The following is a 22,353-nucleotide window of genomic DNA, read 5'->3' on the forward strand; positions in this document are numbered from 1 at the left end:
TTCAGTGCTGCACGAGGAAAGATGGGTTGTCTGAAGCTTGTCTATGTCTCCTGGCTATTTGGTGATTCAAAGGAGGATGAGATCTTGTCTTTGTCCATGTTCCCTAAGCATGTCCATCAGCACTTCATTAAAGAGTAGGAGAGGTTCTGCAAAAGTCTGATCTGCCTGCAGTACCTACATGAATACATTAGTTTCTACTACTACTGAAAAAAGCTGGAAGTTAAATATTTCTGCTGCTCATCTTATTACCACAACAAATAAGGCAGGCTCCTCTTTACAGGGGCCAACTGGATAATTTATTACACTGTAAGGCAAGGTATAGAGGCCACTAGCAGATCAAGAAACAGGTTTTGTCACCATGTCTTTCAAAGGAGTTCTCTTTCATCATCTTGCAGTTCCAGATCTGAATATTTGTAATGCGTTTTGGAACCAGATTGAGGCTGAGTCAAAGGTCAGGGTGGGCGAGGGCTTTGATTGAGGTCGCGTTGGATTTGTTTCCAAGTACATAAGGACTATGAGTTCTTCCTCAAGCATCAGTGGCGTCAATGCATGTGGCCCTGTGTAGGTATTGGCACCGTGTGAGAAGTTGGAACAGGCAACAGCCCTGGAGTTGGGGCAGAACCCAGAATGGGGTCAGGAGACAGTTGGTGGCAGGCACGAATCTGCAAGCAGAAACCCAACAGGAGGGCTTGTCAGACTGATGAAGCCTGAAGCTGCTCAAGACGAATCCAAAGATCTGCAGCATGGCCCCTTTGAAGGCCTGAATCTGCTATCCTTTCATCGGAACTAGCACCAGGATTGGTTCAAAGGTGGGAGACCTAGACTTTGCGGTATGATAGTGTCCCCGTAAATTCTATTGGGGAGAGTGGCAGGAAGAAGAGGAGCCATGTTTCAACTTCTTGTGCTTTTTTTTTTACTTACCTGAGGACTTGAAGCATGATGACAACCACTCTCCGGAAAGGCCTCAAAAACTAGAAAGAGTCCTCTTCCTTAACTTTGACTGGACCTTTCGAGCCTTTCTATGGTGCTCAATGATGTAGAGTTTGACCTGGCTGTCCCGGATAGCCTTTACATTTATCCGAGCCCAATCACAGCACAATTTCAAGTCATGCAAGGAACCCAGAGACAGAGCTCAGGAGGGTCGGACACTGATACCAGTTTGTGGCAATTCTTTCAGAGTTTAAAACATATCCCTTGCACAATGGAAAAGTTGGAGAAATGTTAAAAAAAGAAGTCTGCCAAGGGGCAGAAATCAAGAGTGTGAGCTCTGGATCTGCACTGAAATGCGTGGAAAGAAATTAAATGACATTGACATGGGTAGGCAGTGGATGTATTGTGGCCCCAACAGCACTTCCAGGGTGGGATGGGCCTGACGCAGACCTGCACAGCACCACCTATCAGCATGCAAAGGAACTGTTGAGAAAAACTCTCCCGATCCAGTATGGCACCTGGTGGTATTCAAAAGGCGAAGAATCACTTTTTTGTGAAATACAAGGAAATATTAAAATGTTTAATAACATATATTGTCTATAAAAATGTCTCTCTGTAAACCTTATGAACAACAACATTCACAGGATAATAATGAAAACATATTAAAAATATTTCAAAATAAGTAACACTGTAAATATTCACAGACAGGGAACAATTTAAACATATCATATGAACTTGCCGAAAGAAATATTTTTCAGGGACAGTAGCAGAGCCATTTTCCTGTACATATTATGGCCCAGATTTATGGTGGCTTAGCGCCATTCCAATGCCACATTAGCATCATTTGTTTTACGCTAATGTGGCTTTGGAAGGGCAAAAACGCTGCAACATATATACAAAGTGACGCAATGCTTGCATTGTGCCACTTTGTAATCAATTGTGCCAGGCATAATGTATGCAAGGGGGCGTTCCAGTGCTAGGGGGGCTGTAAAAATGGTGCAAAGGAATCTATTAGATTTCTTTGCACCATTTTTATCTGCATTTTTTAATGCTTGCTAAGTGCAGGCGTTAAAAAGAGGCACCCATTGTGTTCAATGGGCCTTTGGGTGCTTTGCAGGATTAGCGTAAAAAAAAATTATGCTAGTCCTTGAAAGTGCAGGACTACCGTAAAAAATTATGACGCTAGTACCCCTGGCTACCGCCATGGTGCACTGTATTTTAATTATGACACACACATGGTGGCGTTAAGGGGGCACTAAGGGGCGCAAGAAAATAGCGCTGCACTAGGTGCAGCACCACTTTTCATAAATCTGGTCCTAAGTCTTCTGCACAGGAAATGAATAATTCCTCATAAGCAGCAAGACTCCCATTGCAGGCATACTCTGTGACTAACTGAGAACTCTGTGATCTTCCCACACTAAAGTAGTGTATTTTACTGTGGGATGATACTGTATTGAGTTTTGGCTCAGACACGACATGAATCGCCTGGGTAGATAGCGACCAGCTAGGAGAAAATGAGTATGCAGAATTTTGGTAGTGTATAACTGTCTGATTTACAATACGAGAGATTCAGTACAATACTCTAGTGCCCTTTATCCGCTTATGTGGAAGTTTCTGAATGTGCAAGCATAAAGGATTATTGCTTCATTATAAATTTGCAACAGAAATGGAGGAGAGAAATATACAGTTCATTTACCTGCTGATTCCACTGGGACAACGTGCAGTTTCACCACACTGCCTATCCTTGTTGGCAACATCTCTGCGAAGCTCAATACCTTATAACTGTTTTCTCTGGCAAACTCTACAAAGTCTTCATTTAACTCCTTGAGTGCAGGAGAATCTTTACAAAGAGGAGGGTGTAAAAATAGAAACAATATTATACGCAGACAACCTCACCTATATACACAATTTCAAGTAGTGAAAACTGTTTGTAATAACATTATGCATATGAATCCCATTGTTGTTTGGAGGCTCCTACTGCTACAGTAAAGGGCAAATTTGGTACCAAGAAATAGGACTTGAAATGGAACCCTGCAAGAAAATTCAACATAATTGTGTTTTACAGTTCATCTCTTGGCACTAATTTGCCAAAACGTATGAACTACTGTAAACTGTAGTTAGGTGTCATATAAATATTTGGTGCGTCCTAACTTGATTGGTGCATCACTTGATTCTAATTCCTACAAATTTAATTATCAAGCAATTAGCTATTTAGAGAAAAACACAAAGCACCACTTGTAAATTTCACCGTTTAGGGATAATGTAATGGCTTGAACAACTCCATGTATTTTTAGCCCTTGATAATGTTATCAAGAGATAATCAGGTTTAAGGAAGACCAGATGTCTGGGAAAATAATTCAAGCAATAGATGAGACTGCAGGAAATCTGAAAACACAAAGGGCTGACCTAACTGGATTTAATGGCCAAGGGTCACGACAAAAGCTGAGTAAGGTGAAATCCATCTAACATAGCCAAGATCAGCAAAGTACAAAGGTGAAATACGCATCTAGTATGGGCACTGAAATATTTCTAAAGGGCACTAGTCTTGCTGTTTGACCCTACTGTCTGGAAGAACTAATCAATGGAGCACAATAGCCAATGGCCACAGAAGGATATTGCAGACCTCCATAATCCAAGGCCAAGAAGTTTCTTTACAAGACACTTCAAACTAACCTCTTTGCCCTTCACAACCCAGGGACGGAAAAAACCCATATTTGTCACATCAATTGGTGGTGCTAAGCAAAAAGCTAGTAAGGATCCAAAGAATTGTTCAAATACAGCTGACTGTGTGACTAAGTCTGCTTACACAATAAAATAATCTTACCAGAAAGACTAGTGTTTCTAAAGATTCATCCAAATCCAACGAATCGGGATGAAGCTTCAGTAATTATGCTGATCAAGAAGTAATCTTCATCAGCCTCCTTTACTGCTTCCTGATACTCTGAACCTTTGTGACAACATCAAATCCTAGGACTGCAACGCTTACTTCAGCCAACCAAACCTCGTGGGGGCCATGCCTAATTTACATCTGAGACAATTGCTGCTTGACCATTCTAAACTCTGCCACTGCAGAAACGAAATGACCGACCAGAGAAAGCCACCACAGTGATTAAACAATCTTTCTTTGAGACGGGCCATCCCGAGGTACCCAGGCCACAATTTTTAGCATGCTTAATTTTCTTTCACTGGGAGCTCTTTCCAAAGATGGTCTGGTGTTGTAGAATTCCTTTTAACCAGTGCCTGTCTCCTATTCCCTTTTGAAGGATTTTTTTCCAAACCAAAGACAAGTAAAGGGAAATATTTCCCTCCCCTGCTCCAATTCCCCATACATCTGCTCCTACCAGAGTCTCCACTTTACTGATGCCTAATGTTTCATACTCCTGTCTCTCAAATGTCTGCTCTCCTTTGTCCATGACAAATTCATGGTCATGTCTGTGGCTTTCATATGGCTGATGTTTTCTTTGACTCTATTCATTGGACATCTCTCTACAAAATGTCCAATGACTTATGCTCTACCATTTGCTAACTTGTGTGCCCAATGTCTACTGCTCTCAGCTTCTCTGAAACTTAAATCCCATAGATGAGTGCTATCTACTTATTCTTACTACTGTATGGCTGTTAGCTTCTCTTCCCTTCATCATCACGTCATTACATGTCCCTGCCAGCAACTCCTTGACATCTGTCCATTGACTTTACCCTGTTTGTAAATACTTCAGGTCCTTGTGACCCTACCTCTTTAATTCATTCTCACCCTGCATAGAGATACACAACATTCAAATATTTACCCACTTAAAAACATGCCTGTCAAAGGAAAATGCAACAAAAGTATGGAACCAGGGGCAGTTGCATACAAATGTGACACAAGGGTTCCAAGTAGGACAAATAGGAAGCGTAGATAATCACATTCAAGATTTCAGAAATACATTAAAAGCCATTAATCATGGTAATAGGCAAAATCTCAATCAGCACAGAAGCAAATGTAAAGGTCTTTGTGTAGGAAAGTACCATCTTGCCTGGCATGTTACCCCCATATTTCACTGTATATATGTTGTTTTAGTCTATGTGTCACTGGGACCTTGCCAGGCAGGGCCCCAGTGCTCATAAGTGTGCCCTGTATGTGTTCCCTGTGTGATGACTAACTGTCTCACTGAGGCTCTGCGAACCAGAACCTCAGTGGTTATGCTCTCTCTGCTTTCCAAATTGTCACTAACAGGCTAGTGACCAATTTCACCAATTCACATTGGCATACTGGAACACCCTTATAATTCCCTAGTATATGGTACTGAGGTACCCAGGGTATTGGGGTTCCAGGAGATCCCTATGGGCTGCAGCATTTCTTTTGCCACCCATAGGGAGATCTGACAAATCTTACACAGGCCTGCCAGTGCAGCCTGAGTGAAATAACGTCAACGTTATTTCACAGCCATTTACCACTGCACATAAGTAACTTATAAGTCACCTATATGTCTAACCTTCACCTGGTGAAGGTTGGGTGCAAAGTTACTTAGTGTGTGGGCACCCTGGCACTAGCCAAGGTGCCCCCACATTGTTCAGGGCAAATTCCCCGGACTTTGTGAGTGCGGGGACACCATTACACGCGTGCACTACATATAGGTCACTACCTATGTATAGCGTCACAATGGTAACTCCGAACATGGCCATGTAACATGTCTAAGATCATGGAATTGTCACCCCCAATGCCATTCTGGCATTGGGGAGACAATTCCATGATCCCCCAGGTCTCTAGCACAGAACCCGGGTACTGCCAAACTGCCTTTCCGGGGGTTTCACTGCAGCTGCTGCTGCTGCCAACCCCTCAGACAGGTTTCTGCCCTCCTGGGTTCCAGCCAGGCCTGGCCCAGGAAGGCAGAACAAAGGACTTCCTCAGAGAGAGGGTGTTACACCCTCTCCCTTTGGAAATAGGTGTCAGGGCTGGGGAGAAGTAGCCTCCCCAGCCTCTGGAAATGCTTTGATGGGCACAGATGGTGCCCATCTCTGCATAAGCCAGTCTACACCGGTTCAGGGATCCCCCAGCCCTGCTCTGGCGCGAAACTGGACAAAAGAAAGGGGAGTGACCACTCCCCTGACCTGCACCTCCCTTGGGAGGTGCCCAGAGCTCCTCCAGCGTGTCCCAGACCTCTGCCATCTTGGTTTCAGAGGTGTGATGGCACACTGGACTGCTCTGAGTGGCCAGGGCCAGCAAGTGACGTCAGAGACTCCTTCTGATAGGCTCTTACCTTTCTTTCTAGCCTATCCTCCTTCCTAGGTAGCCAAACTTCCTTTTCTGGCTATTTAGGGTCTCTGCTTTGGGGAATTCTTCAGATAACGAATGCAAGAGCTCACCAGAGTTCCTCTACATCTCCCTCTTCACCTTCTGCCAAAGGATCGACCGCTGACTGCTCAGGACGCCTGCAAAACCGCAACAAAGTAGCAAGACAACTACTAGCAACCTTGTATCGCTTCATCCTGCCGGCTTTCTCGACTGTTTCCAGGTGGTGCAGGCTCTGGGGGTAGCCTGCCTCCTTTCTGAACTAGGAGCTCTGAAGAAATCTCCCGTGGGTCGACGGAATCTTCCCCCTGCTACCGCAGGCAACAAAAGACTGTATCACCGGTCCTCTGGGTCCCCTCTCAGCACGACGAGCGTGGTCCCTGGAACTCAGCAACTCTGTCCAAGTGACTCCCACAGTCCAGTGACTCTCGAGTCCAAGTTTGGTGGAGGTAAGTCCTTGCCTCCCCATGCTAGACCGCATTGCTGGGTACCGCGTGATTTGCAGCTGCTCCGGCTCCTGTGCACTCTTCCAGGATTTCCTTCGTGCACAGCCAAGCCTGAATCCCCGACACTCTAACCTGCAGTGCACAACCTTCTGAGTTGTCCTTCAGCGTCGTGGGACTCCCTTTTGTGACTTCGGGTGGACTCCGGTTCACTTTTCTTCTAAGTGCCTGTTCCGGTACTTCTGCGGGTGCAGCCTGCTTCTGTGAGGGCTCCCTGACTTGCTGGGCACCCCCTCTGTCCCCTCATCCAAGTGGCGACATCCTGGTTCCTCCTGGGCCACAGCAGCATCCAAAAACCCTAACTGCGACCCTTGCAGCTAGCAAGGCTTGTTTGCGGTCTTTCTGCGTGGGAACACCTCTGCAAGCTTCTTCACAACGTGGGACATCCATCCTCCAAAGGGGAAGTTCCTAGTCCTCTTCGTTCTTGCAGAACACCAAGCTTCTTTCACCCGGTGGCAGCTTTCTTGCACCCTCAGCTGGCATTTCCTGGGCTCCTGCCCACTCTTGACCCTGTCGCGACTCTTGGACTTGGTCCCCTTGTCTTACAGGTACTCAGGTCCGGAAATCCACTGTTGTTGCATTGCTGGTGTTTGTTCTCTTTGCAGAATCCCCCTATCACAACTTCTGTGCCCTCTGGGGGTTGTAGGTGCACTTTACACCTACCTTTCAGGGTCTTGGGGTGGGCTATTTTTCTAACCCTCACTGTTTTCTTACAGTCCCAGCGACCCTCTACAAGCTCACGTAGGTTTGGGGTCCATTTGTAGTTCGCATTCCACTTTTGGAGTATATGGTTTGTGTTGCCCCTATACCTATGTGCTCCTATTGCAATCTATTGTAACTTTACACTGCTTGCATTATTTCCTTTTGCTATTACTGCATAATTTTAGAATTGTGTACATATATCTTGTGTATATTTGGCATCCTCATACTGAGGGTACTCACTGAGATACTTTTGGCATATTGTCATAAAAATAAAGTACCTTTATTTTGTGTTTTCTTATGATATTGTGCATATGACACCAGTGGTATAGTAGGAGCTTTGCATGTCTCCTAGTTCAGCCTAAGCTGCTCTGCTATAGCTACCTTCTATCAGCCTAAGCTGCTAGAAACACCTCTTCTACACTAATAAGGGATAACTGGACCTGGTACAGAGTGTAAGTACCCCTTGGTACCCACTACAAGCGAGGCCAGCCTCCTACACTTGGCTTCTAGTAGCTCAAGGGTAATCATGTTCCAAGTTCCTGTACCCATCGTTCCAGGATACACATATCTTCTTTACTTTCAATTCAATAATTCTAAAAGAAATGAGTAGTCAAAAGCACAAAAATAAAGAATCAAACAGCTTTGATGACCTTTGTTACATTTTTATATGGCGACTGGCAGAAGATTTGGCGATTTTGGAATAAAGCAATGAAGCAGTTCCAGCCACAATAAAGAGCAGTGTAATTGTATTAGAAACGCAAAAGCTTTATTATTGGTGGTATTGACTGTTAAGTAGCACTTCCAAGACAGCTACACCAACCATGATGGGAAAAAAGGAAGGTCACCTCTCGTGACACTTGATGCTCTACAGCTCAGAACAAGAGATTCAAGGGTAACACTTATCCAGGCAAAGGCCTAATCACAATTTACTAACTCTACCAAAGTTCTCTGTTACTGCACTAGAAACACAATACACAATTGCCCAATCCTGAAATTATGTGTACCAAAAACATAGATCTTTTGAAGTCTATGTTATTTTGTCAATACTGAGTGAGATTTTTTTTCGATGAAATGGCCAAATACACCTAACAATGAAATTAGTATGTGTATAAAAGGGTGTTACTATGTGAAGGTAAATTATTTCAAGCAGCAGTTGTCATGTGCTTTGTAAAGTAGAAATGGAATGATTAATTTCTAAACACAGCCACTAGTTTGATTTACTTCAAATATCACTTGTCAATAGGAATCATGGCAGCACTGAAAATACAGTAACTATGTGCAAAGAAGTTACAAGGAGGCATTACCTTTGCTTAGTTCTTTGACTTCAACGGACGGAAAGAGGAGATATCTTGCACTGACTGAGTACTCAGCAAGCCTCGACCCATGGTGAGGAACACTGTAAAAAAGGACTCCTCTGGTGTTCTTAACAAGATCTTTCATATCTGGGTTTCGTGAAGCATCTAACAACATCTTTTTCACCAGGAGACCTGCAACCAAACAAATATAGTTGAAAAATAAGCAAACTCGCAAGAAGATTCGTTTTGTAAAGAAGGAAGTTTAATATCTTTGTACGATGTTCGAGGTATTTCAGCTGAAACAGCTGGTGCTCAATATGTTGTCCTAGTCCCGAGAAGAAGGACCTTGTTTTAGGAAAAACAAGTCTGTATGTTTTTTTTGTTCAGTGCTCAGATAAGGGGGGAAAGCTGCAATTACTAATAGAAGCTATAGTAAGCCCTCCTGCTCAACGAACGATGCAAGGCGGCGCACACTGGAGTGAAAGAAGGCTAACCAAGATTGTTACTACAATGCAAACAAAACAAAATAGGCAGAAGACCAGAGCGAAGGCATGCTGGTGAGAGACCTGGTCATACACTAGAAAGAAGCTATGGAAGTCCTGGACTGAGGTGGAAAGGCTGAAGAAAATAGAATTCAAGGCCACAGAGGTAGAATCAGCAGCAACACTGCTTAAAGCCTAAATGTTTTGTCTAAAAGTAAGACTGGAGGTGTGTGGGAGCAGGTGAAGGAGCATTAGAAGTTTAGACATGTGTTTGGAGCAGTGGTTATTTTTAGAAAAGATGGACGCTGGAAAATGGATGAAAGATGGCCAACATCTGTGTTTTGGGCTTCTCCCATTTTTGAACCAGAGACACCTGTTGTTGAGGTGATGTGTTCTTTTTTGTTTGACCAACTGGCCCTTAACACCATGAAGGGATAGCAACAGTGTGTCAGCTGTATAGGCTCCCCTGTAATGCTTCAAAGGGAGCTGTGACTTCAGACAGTGGGACCATTAGGGTTGTAGGTTAAGATGTGGATATCCAGCAACCCATCTGTGGTAAAGCAACTTTGATGCAGGGGTCCTTTGAGTTAGAGAATATAAGTACATATTTTTCCAAACTACTATGAACAAACACAGTGTAGGTGGCAACATCAGGTGTCCACCTTGGATTTTATGGCAGCAGAGAGTAATCCATAAAAATGTAAGATGTGGCACAACAATAACGTTTTTGTCTTGAGAGTGATGGAATCTTCAGGATGGGCTTAGGAATGCTGCCTGTTTTCTGCATGCCAGGAGGAGGGGGCAGTTGTAAGGTGTATCTTTGGTTTGCATCTCTTAATACTGGATTGTAGTCATGGGTGGAGGTAGCATGATTTTGTGAAAGACTAGGAGACTTCTGTTTTGGAAAGATAGTGAATTAGGTGAGGGTGTTTCTTTACCCATCTTCCTGCATGCCCCACTTTAGCCTTTCCTACTTTTGTCCTACCAGTAGGCGATAGTTCAGTGGGAACATCCAATGATTAAAAAAATAGATGGTGTGCTATGAAACTGCAAGAATGAATCAGATGAAAGGGGGTTGTAGGGTATTTTTAATCATACTTGTGGGGTCATTTTAGTTGTGGCATCCATGCAACAGTGCTGGCTTCCATTTATGGGAAGTTACACTAAACAAAAGATTAAAACTATAATTTTTAAAACTTGTAAATGGTTTGTATAACTTTCTATAATGTCAGCTTTTAAAAAGCTGACCATTATATTGATTTTTGAACGCATAAATAACAGGCAAGAACACTTTAAAATGAGGTTGTCATTGTGAAAGTTACAAATAACCTCCAGCAAACAAATCCACTTCTTTTATTGGGCAAACCGTTGCTACTTAATATCCTATTATACAGTAGAATAGGGGTGTCTAACAATGATTGTCTTCTTGAAGCAATTCCCTCTTTACCTGGTGCCCAATATGATGTCCATAACCAACATTAAGAATCGCATCCTAGTGGAGGAATTGTAAATGTGCTTTATTGCTAGGGGAAAGATCATGCAGCCTACCCCATTGGTCCTTATCATGCAGGTGAAGGGCACTCTTTGCCAGTCAAAAATGCCTCCATTCAAGTCCTGACAAAAGACAGTCCTGCACACCAATCTGTTCCCTGCTTCAACTAGCATCTTATTCATGGTATTGCAGGCAAGTGTTGGTGCTTTGTGGGTGATCAATACCTAATTGGTCCAGAGAGGCGACAAAACATCTCTGAATACAGGTCTCTAGTAAGCCTCCTCCTGAGCAATGCCTGGATTCATGGAATCTTTAAAAGCCTAGACCAGTACTCTCAGTTGCAGCCCTCGTACATCACCCTCTTCTCCCTGCTTTCTCTCAGCAGTTATCCCGTCAACTTCCTGTTTTCTCATCCTTTATGGATCACCCATTTCATTGACTAAGAAACCTCATATGAAAGACCCAAACATAACCCTGGGGTATTAACAGTCTAAATGGGGAACACCAGTAACACACAGATTCAGATGACACGTCACAAACTCAACTAACTCAGCCTATTAGGTGATGCACTACCTAAGAAAGCCATTTAATCACCATACAACACAGACTACCTATGGCAATACCACTCACTCCAAGTAAGGTCGAAATTACAACCATTAAGGGTGTCCTCTCAGATCCAGTTTGTGGAGGTGGTGCCTAGAATCTACAGTCCCAAATCTGTTCTTAAACAGCTTTGTCAATCACCAACCCAGAGCCCTTTGATAAGGTATGAGTAAGTGCCAAATTCAATCAAAAAGTCAGACCTAGTGATCCTAAACAACTGTAAATGAGTAGATTACAGAAGTAAAGAAAAATGATACTATCTTTAGAGACAACAAATATAATGGCAATCCTGTCAGTAAGGATTAGGTAGTTTGGTGGACCCAAATTACAGAGGAATTACAAGTTACTTGTTAAAGTGATTCTTGGACTCTTGTTGTTACAGTCTAACTTTGTTTGCCAGACTCACTGAAGTCTTCACCGATATGTGAACAGGCTAAATCATATTTGCCCATACAAAATTAAAGTAATTCAGAAGTCCAACTATATGCTCAACCCTGTTTGGTCTAGGACCATGCCCTCAACAAGCTTGGCGCCTTCCTATTACAAACAAGTAATTATTTGCTGTCAACACCAATCAACCAACTACGACAGAGGAATTCTACACCATGTAATGATACCTTCTGACAGGGTGGCGATCTAGTTGCCAAAAATGTGGTGCAGCAAATACCCCTTAAGCAAAGATGAATGACAAAGTCAGACGTGATGTTGTGAAAACAAGGATTTCACTCTGAAGACCAAAAGATGTCTCTGGCACACAGGGAATTCTCTCTCTCTGCATCACAGATGTTTCTCTCATTTTGCCAGCCCAGGATGGTAGTGCTGTTCATTTTGCGTCTGGGCAGGAATAAGTGCCCTGCCAGGCAGGTAAGAAGGTAGCATAACATTGACTGACACAAAGGGCATGAAGCTCAATCATGCACCGTGCTGAAGTAATGGCGATGGGGAACATAGTCTTAATAGTGAGGAGCTATAGGGGACAGCTGTGATTTGGCTCAAATGGAGTGCACATTAAATAAGTGAAGAAAAGATTAGGATCCCATTGAGGCATTACAAAGGAGAGGGGGCATATTCTGTATCCTTTCCAAAAATCGCATCACCACAGGGTACTTAAACAATGAGGGCTAATCTGGTAACCCTATGAAGGCTGAAAGATAACTCTTAATTGTTCCCAAAGCAAAGCCTTGCCAGGCAAGCAACAGAAGGCCAGATAACTTGGCCTGGAGGGGGTTAATCTGGCGTGTCCTGCATAAATCTACATATTAGTCCTAACAACAGACGTATACTGTTTTCTATGAGGGGCGCCTGGCTGCCTAGATGACATCAACAACCTTAAGAGAAAGGTCAAAGGTGTTCAGCTATCACTGCTCAATCTCCAAGCATGAAAGCTGGAGAGTACGAAGGCCCAGTTGCAGAACACTGCCCTGTTGCTTTAACAGCAGGCCCTCCAGGAAGGCCTTTCTGATTTGACTACATATGCTCAGCGCCAGGAGTTATGGATACCATACTCTCCGTGCTCAATTCAGAATCACTAAGATGACTTGGACCACGTCTGTTCTGTTCTTCTAGAGAACTCAGGCAGGAGTGATATAGGCTGAAAGGCGGCCCTGAGTTGCACTCAAGGCAGGACGCGTCTCTGATCGAGAGACTCTTTGGAAACTCCAAGGTGTAGAGGTGCTGACAATGTGCGTTCTCAGCCACAGAGAACAGATCAAACCAAGGCTCTCCCCCAGTCACAGAAGAGACCTTGCATCACCCCGGTTGTAACTGACATTTATGATCCACTAAACATCAACGGCGGAGCTCGTCCACTCTGGCATTCAATGATCCTGCCAGGTGGTTCACAACAAGGGAAATTTCTAGATGGTCCAGTCATTCCAAGGGGGCAAGGCCTCCTGGCACAGGGTCAGTGACATTACCCCGCCCTGGTTGCTGCAGTACCTCATGTTGGTGGTGTTATCCATAAGCACCTGTACCAGCCTCCCTCTAATTGACAACAAGAAGGCTTTCAAGGGCAAGCGGATAGCCCTCAGCTCCAGAAAGTGAAGTGGAGCTGGGTCTTTGCTGAAGGTCAGAGGCCTCTAATCTCCACCTCTCCCAGATGGCTGCCCCAACCCAGGGGCGGTGCATTGGTCACCACTATCACATTCTGGAGAGGAAGGGAGAGAGTTCTGTTGCTGACCCAAACCCAGTCCAGCAACCACCAATTCAGATCTTTTGCAAAGGTGTTCAGCTATCACTGCTCAATCTCCAAGCATGAAAGCTGGAGAGTACGAAGGCCCAGTTGCAGAACACTGCCCTGTTGCTGTGCCAGCAGGTCCTCCAGGAAGGCCAATCCGATTTGACAACATATGCTCAGGGCCAGGAGTTCTGGATACCATACTCTCTGTGCTCAATTCCGAGTCACTAAGATGACTTGAACCCTGTCTGTTCTGTTCTTCTAGAGAACTCAGGCAGGAGTGATATAGGCTGAAAGGCAGCCCTGAGTTGCACTCAAGGCAGGACGCGTCTCTGATCGAGAGACTCTTTGGAAACTCCAAGGTGTAGAGGTGCTGACAATGTGCGTTCTCAGCTACAGAGAACAGATCAAACCAAGGCTCTCCCCCAGTCGCAGAAGAGACCTTGCATCACCCCGGTTGTAACTGACATTTATGATCCACTAAACATCAACTGCGGAGCTCGTCTACTCTGGCATTCAATGATCCTGCCAGATGGTTCACAACAAGGGAAATTTCTAGATGGTCCAGCCATTCCAAGGGGGCAAGGCCTCCTGGCACAGGGTCAGTGACATTACCCCGCCCTGATTGCTGCAGTACCTCATGTTGGTTGTGTTATCCATAAGCACCTGTACCAGCATCCCTCTAATTGACAACAAGAAGGCTTTCAAGGGCAAGCGGATAGCCCTCAGCTCCAGAAAGTGATGTGGAGCTGGGTCTTTGCTGAAGGTCAGAGGCCTCTAATCTCCACCTCTCCCAGATGGCTGCCCCAACCTAGGGGTGGTGCATTGGTCACCGCTATCACATTCTGGAGAGGTAGGGAGAGAGTTCTGTTGCTGACCCAAACCCGGTCCAGCAGCCACCACTTCAGATCTTTTGCAGTCTCCTCTGAAATCTGAATGTGGTTGGGGAGGTCTCTTTGATTTTGGGCCCAATGGAATTTCACATCTACCTGCAGGTCCTGCACATGCCACCTGGTGTGCACAACCAATAGGATGCAGTAGGTCACCAGTCCCAGAAGCCTCACTGAAGTCAACCTCACTGAAACCCAGTATTGAGGCTGGAAGATCAGGCTCACACCCTGAATTTCCTGGACTCTCCTTCCTGGAGAAAAGGCACAAAAACAAACAGTGTCCATAATGGCTACAATGAAAAGGAGCATCTGAGGAATCAGATGCGACTTCAGCACATTGATAGTGAACCCTAAAGATGAAAGGAGGTTTGCTGCCTGGTCTTGGCAATTTGTCAATTGATGAGGGTGAAGGGGGGCAAAACAAGCTTTGACCGAGGGCCACAATAAGGTGTCTCTTAGTGCCTTGTTAAATGGGAGAACTGGCTCAGAAGAAATCTGTCCTGGTTGAAGAATGAAAATGTCACTTACCCAGTGTACATCTGTTCGTGGCATCAGTCGCAGTAGATTCGCATGTTCTGCAATAGCTCGCCATCTGGTGTTGGGCCGGAGTGTTACAAGTTGTTTTTCTTCGAAGAAGTCTTTCGAGTCACGGGACCGAGTGACTCCTCCTTTTGTCTCCATTGCGCATGGGCGTCGACTCCATCTTCGATTGTTTTTTTTCTACACACCACCATGGCAAAAGAAACAGATTTCTCCAGGGCTGGTACAAGAGGAGAAAAAAGAGCTACCTCTGTGAAGAAATTGAGGCTACTAGCGTCCTGTAAGTCTCTGTACCAATTGTCATCACAGCAGGGCTGAGAGAACGCATCTCCTGGGTCATTATGATTCTCAGAGTCTGTCCCACCAAAGGAATGTACTTTGTGTTGCCTCAACTGAAAGGCTGGTAAATTCAGAGGGGGAAGAGGTGCCTCAAACATAATCAAGAGCGACTTCAGTCAAGGTTGCATCAATGAGGACTCAACGTCTTCCCCGTCCGGTGTTAATGGAGTTGTCCATGGCATTGAAGCTCGTGGGGTCCATGTGCTGCTGGAGGCAGAATGGGCTCGGGGGATCCAACTGGCACCGAATACAAACCTGCCGGTGGTATCCCAGGAATCTAGGTCCCTTGGACCCTGAATGTTTCATACAGTCCATCACTATAGCCTCATTAACTGCGCAGTAAAACATACAGACAGAAAGACAACTGCACACTCATATACCAAGAATAATTAGAAGCACTAGTAAAGTTTTGAACAAGTCTATTTGTGCAAAGTGCATGTAAAAGTTATACAATACCCCAAAAGAGCATCTGCTTGTGTAAGGTACCTATGGAAAGTATATGATGTCCCAACCAAATGGAACCCTCAACATATAATAAAATACATATAATCTGGAGCTGGTTGTATAGGTAAAGCATTGAGACAAGACCTCGGTTAGGGCTGAGATAGTTTCGGCTCAGGGTCGCATAGGATGATGGGAACAGGGTCATCCTTCAGCAGAATCAGTACAGGTGTCGATGTTGAAGGGGTCAGTGTGACTTTTGGTGCAGAAATGGAAGCTGACTCCAGTATCAGCGCGGAACTTGAAGTAGGGGTTAGCAGAGAATGTGTTGAAGGCAGACCCGACTGCAGGCCTTTGCGGATCCACGGGCCCAAACGTGAGCCATTGATGCTAAAAATTCACAACATGGCCTCTTTAAAGCTTTCAGTCTGTTGAGACAACGCCAACAGACTCAGCAAACTGGGGTGTATCAGAATCAATTGCGGTATCGCTCTTTGGTGAGACCTAAAAGGAAACGGTGCGGCTCCCTGACATCCTTGCGACTTCTCAGGTTCACATTGGCAGAGCTGGGAAAAACCATACTTGGTTCTCTTGATTCAATTTGACATACCTGAAGACTTGAAACTCAATGATGACGGGATGCAGGAATGACCTTGAGCACGTGAATGGGTGAACACCCTCAACTTCGAGCAGGAGCTGGACTTCCAGGACTTTTTTCATTATTCGGCAACGTACAGCTTTGCGTCAAATTCTCAAATCTCTTTCAGGCTCATTTAGTGGGTGGTTAGTTGACGCGCATATATGCTGTATCAACACAAATGTTTGTCTGAACACACAGTGGTCCCTGGACTTGTAACATCAAAGTTAAATTAATGGTTACTTTTATTTATTCTTTCCATTCTCTGACCTCAATTGGGTCCTGATGATGATCCCTATATGGGATCAAAACATCTACCACTTTCACAGACCCTATCAAGATTGTCCATATAATAAGGAAAAGGCTGTGGTTTTCTTGTTTTTTGGTATACACTCTTAATCACATGTGTGCATCATGGATATAAGGGAACCAAGCACATTTTCATTACACATTCACCACAGCATTATCCATGTTTTTTAGGCAAAGTTTTTCCTAATGTAACAAATAAAAGTAACCATTTGGTTGTTTAATTCAACTTTGCTATTACTAGTCCAGGGAGCACTGTCTGTTCAGACAAAAGCCAATCAAATGACCCAGATGAGACTCAGTTTCCTTGTTACGTATAACTGTATCAACAAATGTTATCAATTTTTCACTTGAAATGCTTGGTTGACTTGTGAAGAAACACATTTGCTGTTTGATTTACTGCACTTTTAAATGATTGAAGTATTTTCAGCTAAACACTGGAAGAACAGTTGGTGTGCTTTGACCTGTGTGACCAAATGGGAGACGGGTATATTTTTTGCTCACTTATCCTCAATACAGTGTGTACATATTTTAGCAGTACTGTTGGGCAGAGTATAAAGTGCACCATGCAGAAAACCCTAGGTGCAGTGTGAGCACGTAGTTCTTTAGTTAAACGTGGATGTGTTCCATGTTTATTCATTTGTCTAATGTTTAACACTGACATCTTGTTTTTTTTAAAGTCACTCTTTGCGCTCTAGTATAGGATAGGAGGTGCTTTATATTTTATTTGGCACTGGTTTGTTGCAATGGTCCGTAGTTTACTTGGCGTTTCACTGTTCAACAATGAATAAGGAGACCTGCAAGTAAACTTGAGCTGTCCAACAATTAATGTAAGAAAATAAGAACCATTTATAATGGAGCAAAATTATTTTGATGTGGAAGAATCCCTTCGAAATATGCAGCAGCATCACTGTAGTAAAATACTTTGAACAGACTCTGTACCATCAAAGACTGTGTACTGATATTATTTTCCTAAACAATACGTCCAAAAAAGGAACTATTTATATTATGTGTGTCATACTGTGTTATATGACTGTTGATTCTTAGCATTTTCTGTGAGTGTTCCTGAAAATTAATCTTTTGTCAATATACCCGTCACATCAGTGGGTATCTGATGTTACAATGATGCACTCTACAACAGGCCCTTATAACTAACCTAGTCCACATGATATGCTATTACAATGTGTTGGAAAATGGGTTATTGATAGGGCAGGTAGGTACCTACACCTAGCAACAAGCCACAAACCTCCACAAAAGTACAGTTAGGTCTCAGTAAATTAATCCCAGCTCTACCCTTGGTAGCTTAGCATCGAGCGTCAAGGCTTAACTTAGGAGACAAAGTGTAAAGCATTCAAATATCACAAAACAGTAATTAAATAAAACACAGGAAACAGTTTAAAAATCCAAAACCAATTTATAAAAATAGCTTATATTTTTATCTTTAAAATGACACAAAAACGATTAAAATCGGTTCAGGGGAACCGGAGATATGAATTTTTAAAGTATTATTATTTTCTAGCGCATAGAAACAAAAAGCGCCAATCGGGTCATCTGGTTGCACCAGGACCGGGACAAAGTCAAACTTTCAGGCCGACCGCGATGGAGCCCTGCTCGGCTACAGGTCGCGGGAAGCCTCGGTTAAAAAGTTACCTTCTGACTTAGTCTTTATTTTGAAGTTTTTCTTCACCGGGACGAACCTGCCAGTTGGATCCGACCTCCTGGAGCCCTTGTCCGGATACGCGAAGTCGGTTTCCTCGGTGGTGATTTCTACCTTCGGACTTAGTCGTTTTTTCGAGATGAAAATCCTTCGACCGGGGTAAACCTGGATCTTGATCCGACGTCCGTGGAGCCCTTCTCGGATACGATGGCTGGAAGGTCCCGGTCAACTTTTTACGTTCGGACTTAGTCTTTTTTTCGGATGTTTTTCTTGACCGGGACGAACCACGAAGTCAGGCCGGGTCGCGGTTGAGGCAAGCCGGCTAGAATTTCCGCGTCGAGTCGGTCACTTTATGGAGCTTTTTTCTAAAATTTCTCCAATCTTTTCCAAACTTCTGGGGCTTCACCCAGATGTTCTTTTAAGGTTCTTTTGGGGTCCACAGCTCACCCCAAGGGTCCAGAAGTTCTGTGATGGTCCTTGGGAAGTGCGGACTTCAACTCCCAGAGTGCACCTGGCGCAAACTCCTTTTTGGCCACTGGGCAGTGGTCAGCTGGTCACTTTTTCAGGAGTTGGTGCAGGGGACTCTGGTTAGCAATTTTTCACCTGTAGCAAACAGGGAGTCCCTCCTTGAACCAGTGGAAGCCAGGCAAAGTCCTTCTTGTGGTGAAGCCCAAGTGTGCAGCTGGTGCAGTCTTTCTGAGTGCAGGGTCCAGGTGCAGGCCAGGGGTCCAGCAGGGCAGTCCTTCTTCTCCTTGTAGTTCTTTCTTCTTGAAATTTGGTGGGGATCTGAGGCGTGGGTGCAGGTCTGCCAGTTTTATCCTTGCTCCTGGGTGAAAAGCAGGGGGGCCCTGGTCCTCCAATCAGGGACAGGGTCGTCCCCCTGTGATGACCACTTCCTGGGAAGTGTGGCAAAAATCCATCCCAGAAGGCAACAGTCTCTAAAAATCCAAAATGGATGAATCTGATTTTTAGAGGAGAGATCTGGCTGAGCCCACCCACTGGTGTGGCTAAAAATCATAAACACACCCCTCTCCTGCCCTCTCCTAATCTAATCAAGGGGGCACCTAGCTGTCTGGGGTTGCAGGATGTGGGGGTGTTGCTGGGTGCTGCAAATGTCCTTCTCTGCCTTTGAAGACCAGTTTGGCAGCCCTCCCCCTTCCTGCTTCCCCATCTGCTGAGGGGAGATTCTCTCCCCCAAGCACATTCCTTTGTGTGAAGTCAGGCCACTTCACACCTCATTAAAGTAGCCTGGCAGAAGCTGCTGCAGGCTGGCCAATCAGAGCACAGCAGCAAAAACAATGCAGAGCTGAAATTGGCAACTTTTTAGGTAAAGTCTAAACTTTTTACCTGCACTAGTTATATTAAATCCAACAACTGGAAGTTGTGGGATTTATTATAACAATCAATTTGATACCAAATTCTTGGTATGTAACATTTAAGGAGACTTTAAAATTTTAAATAAAGTCTGCCCATTCTAGCCTATGAAGGCCATTTACTTCAATGAGGGAAAAACGAATTTGGCTGTTTTTACCTCACCAGGGCTTATAAATCTATTTTTATAAAGTCCCTGCTTATAGTTACATGGCACCCAGCCCTAGGGGCACATAGGGCACACCTTAGGGGTGACTTATATGTAAAAATAAGGTAGTTTAAGACTTTGGAAGTACCTTTAATTCCAAAGTCGAATTTGCATATAACTTTAATTTAAAAGCAGCCAGCAAGGCAGGCTTGCTTTTAAAATGACACTGGGCACCTCAGCAATGCACCTAGGTGTGCACCACCTATGCTGTGGTCCCTAAACCTACATGCCCTACCATATACTAGGGACTTATAGGTAGGTTTACTTAGCCAATTATAATTAGCCTAATTTGCATATCCATTTTACACAGAGCACAGGCCCTGGGACTGGTTAGCAGTACCCAGGGCACCATCAGAGTCAGGAAAACACCAGCATAAAGTGGAAAATGGGGGCAAAAGTTAGGGGGCCTCTGCAATCAGCCCCAGTTTCTCACACAACCCCCCCCCCCAGCCCACACACCCAGGAGACTCAGCCCAACCCTGGGAGAGTCTTCCTGGCTTGTTAGGCGAGGAAGACAGTGAAGAAAACTGGCTGTCCCTTTGCAGGGCCTACTCTGCCTTATATCCTCCTGTCAGGGTCACTCCCTCTGGGTAGTGAAGCCATCCCAACAGTAAAAGGACCCAACCCAAACTGAAACTTCCCTCTAGGGGGGTCTTCCTCCTCTCTCTCTGCCAACTTGGGTAGTGAGGTGCCCACCTCCCCTACTCCTAACTTTGCTAGGGCAAGACCTAGCTTACCCAAAGAGGTCACCCAACACTTGAGCAACCCCACCATGACCAACAGGGTCAGGGGGCCTACTTTGCTATTGGCCTTGGGGTCTGCCTCCCAGGCCAAGTACAGTGCTGCCAGGAAGGCTAGCACCCAGCAGAGGCTACTGACAGCTGTCAGTACCCAGAACCACACCCTAAGCTCTCCACTGACAGGTGGCTGAGCTGCTTTAGGGGCATCTTTGGGGTCCTGGCACCCCTCTTGCTGTCTAGAGTGGGGGGCTACCACCTCCTGTGGCAGACACCCTCCTTCCACTCTCCCTTCTGTCAGTGCAGGGACAACACCTTGCATCTGGACAGCTGCCTGACTACTCAGGACTTCCTTGGGGTCAGGTGAGGCCTCACCAGTGCCAACTCTGGGCTCCCCCCCTACCGGGGCAGAAGGCCCTTGGCTCCCTGAAACTCTCTTTAAGAGTGGCCTACCCTTCCTTTTCTTCTTTCCTTTTCTTGGGGACCCCTGTCTCCTAACTGTAGGGACTGACTCCCCAGGACTTTGGGTTGGGGGGGCGCCCTGGGCGACCACCCCATCTGTGACCAGACTCACCTCTGGGAGGTCATTGCCCAGGATACAATCTAGGGGAAGGTCAGCACTGACTACCACCCTAATCCAGTCAAGGATACCCTCCCTCTCTAGGGGCACTATGGCTACAGGTTTGGAGGTGACCTCCCCTGTGGCTATCCTGACTTTCTTTGTCTTTCCTGGGACATACATGTCTGGGGTCACTAACCGGTCACTCACTACAGTGTGACTGGCACAGGTGTCTCTCAGGCCAGTGGTAGGGATCCCATTCACTTGAATGTGGTGGAAGTGCCTACTCCCACCCTCAGGGATCACCAGCTTACCATCTGGTCCTGTCTCCCAGCACAATGCTAGGAGGACTTCATCATCTGAGGAATCCTCCTCTATGGCTACACTGGACAGCCCAGTGCTAACCACTTTCTTTGGACAGGCTGCATCTCCTCTGAAGTGACCTGTCTGCTGACAGTCAAAGCAAGCCCTACTGTCCAAGAGCTTTTTTAACCCTGGGTCTCCCTGTCTCTGCATGTCAGATTGGGAGTGGGATTTACTCTCCTCCTTCTTAGGGTTCTGGGGTACAGAGGGAGTCTCTGTGGTGGGCTTACCACCTCCCTCCTTAGGTTTTTGGGGACCTGTCCCCCCTTCTTGGAGTCTCCCCCCTGGGACTTGACAACCACCCTGGTTCTCAACTACTCATCAGCTGCCTCCCCTAGCTCTCTAGGGTTGGTCAGCTTAGAGTCCACTAGATGCTGGCGTAACCTTTCTTGGATACAATTGGTCAAGATGTGCTCTCTCATGATCAGATTGTATAACCCCTCATAAGTATTTACTTTGTTGCCAATAATCCAGCCCTCTAGTGCCTTTAGTGAGGTGTCCACAAAGTCAACCCAAGACTGGGTACTGACCTTCTGGGTGTCCCTGAACTTCATTCTATATTGCTCTGGGGTCAGACCAAACTTCTTGACTAAGCACCTCTTCATACTAGGGTATGAATCTGCCTCCTCCCCCCTTAAGGTCAGAAGCCTATCCCTCCCTGAGTTGGGGACCAACTCCCACAAAAGGGAACCCCAGTATTGAGGCCTAACCCTTCTCATTTGGAGTGCCCTCTCAAAGGCCCCTAGCCACTTATCTATGTCATCCCCCTCTACATAAGCAGGAACCACCCCCTTGGGTAATCTGGGGCAAACTCCCCCACCCATGGACACCTCAGCTTCTTTATCGCTGCTTC

At 45.3% G+C, this 22,353-nt stretch overlaps 1 protein-coding gene across 5 annotated transcripts in view; it reads right to left on the reverse strand.

Annotated features, from left to right (window-relative positions):
- Positions 1-22,353, reverse strand: part of SERAC1 (serine active site containing 1) — a 311,524-nt gene that overhangs the window by 15,424 nt on the left and 273,747 nt on the right. For all 5 annotated transcript variants that reach the window (XM_069234574.1, XM_069234575.1, XM_069234577.1 and 2 more), the window contains 2 exons: positions 8,709-8,891; positions 2,627-2,770 (listed from right to left, as the gene is read on the reverse strand). In XM_069234574.1, the coding sequence (XP_069090675.1) occupies positions 2,627-2,770; positions 8,709-8,891 (327 nt within the window). The remainder of the gene's footprint in view (positions 1-2,626; positions 2,771-8,708; positions 8,892-22,353) is intronic.

The sequence above is a fragment of the Pleurodeles waltl genome, chromosome 5 (assembly GCF_031143425.1).
Source record: "Pleurodeles waltl isolate 20211129_DDA chromosome 5, aPleWal1.hap1.20221129, whole genome shotgun sequence".
NCBI lineage: Eukaryota > Metazoa > Chordata > Amphibia > Caudata > Salamandridae > Pleurodeles > Pleurodeles waltl.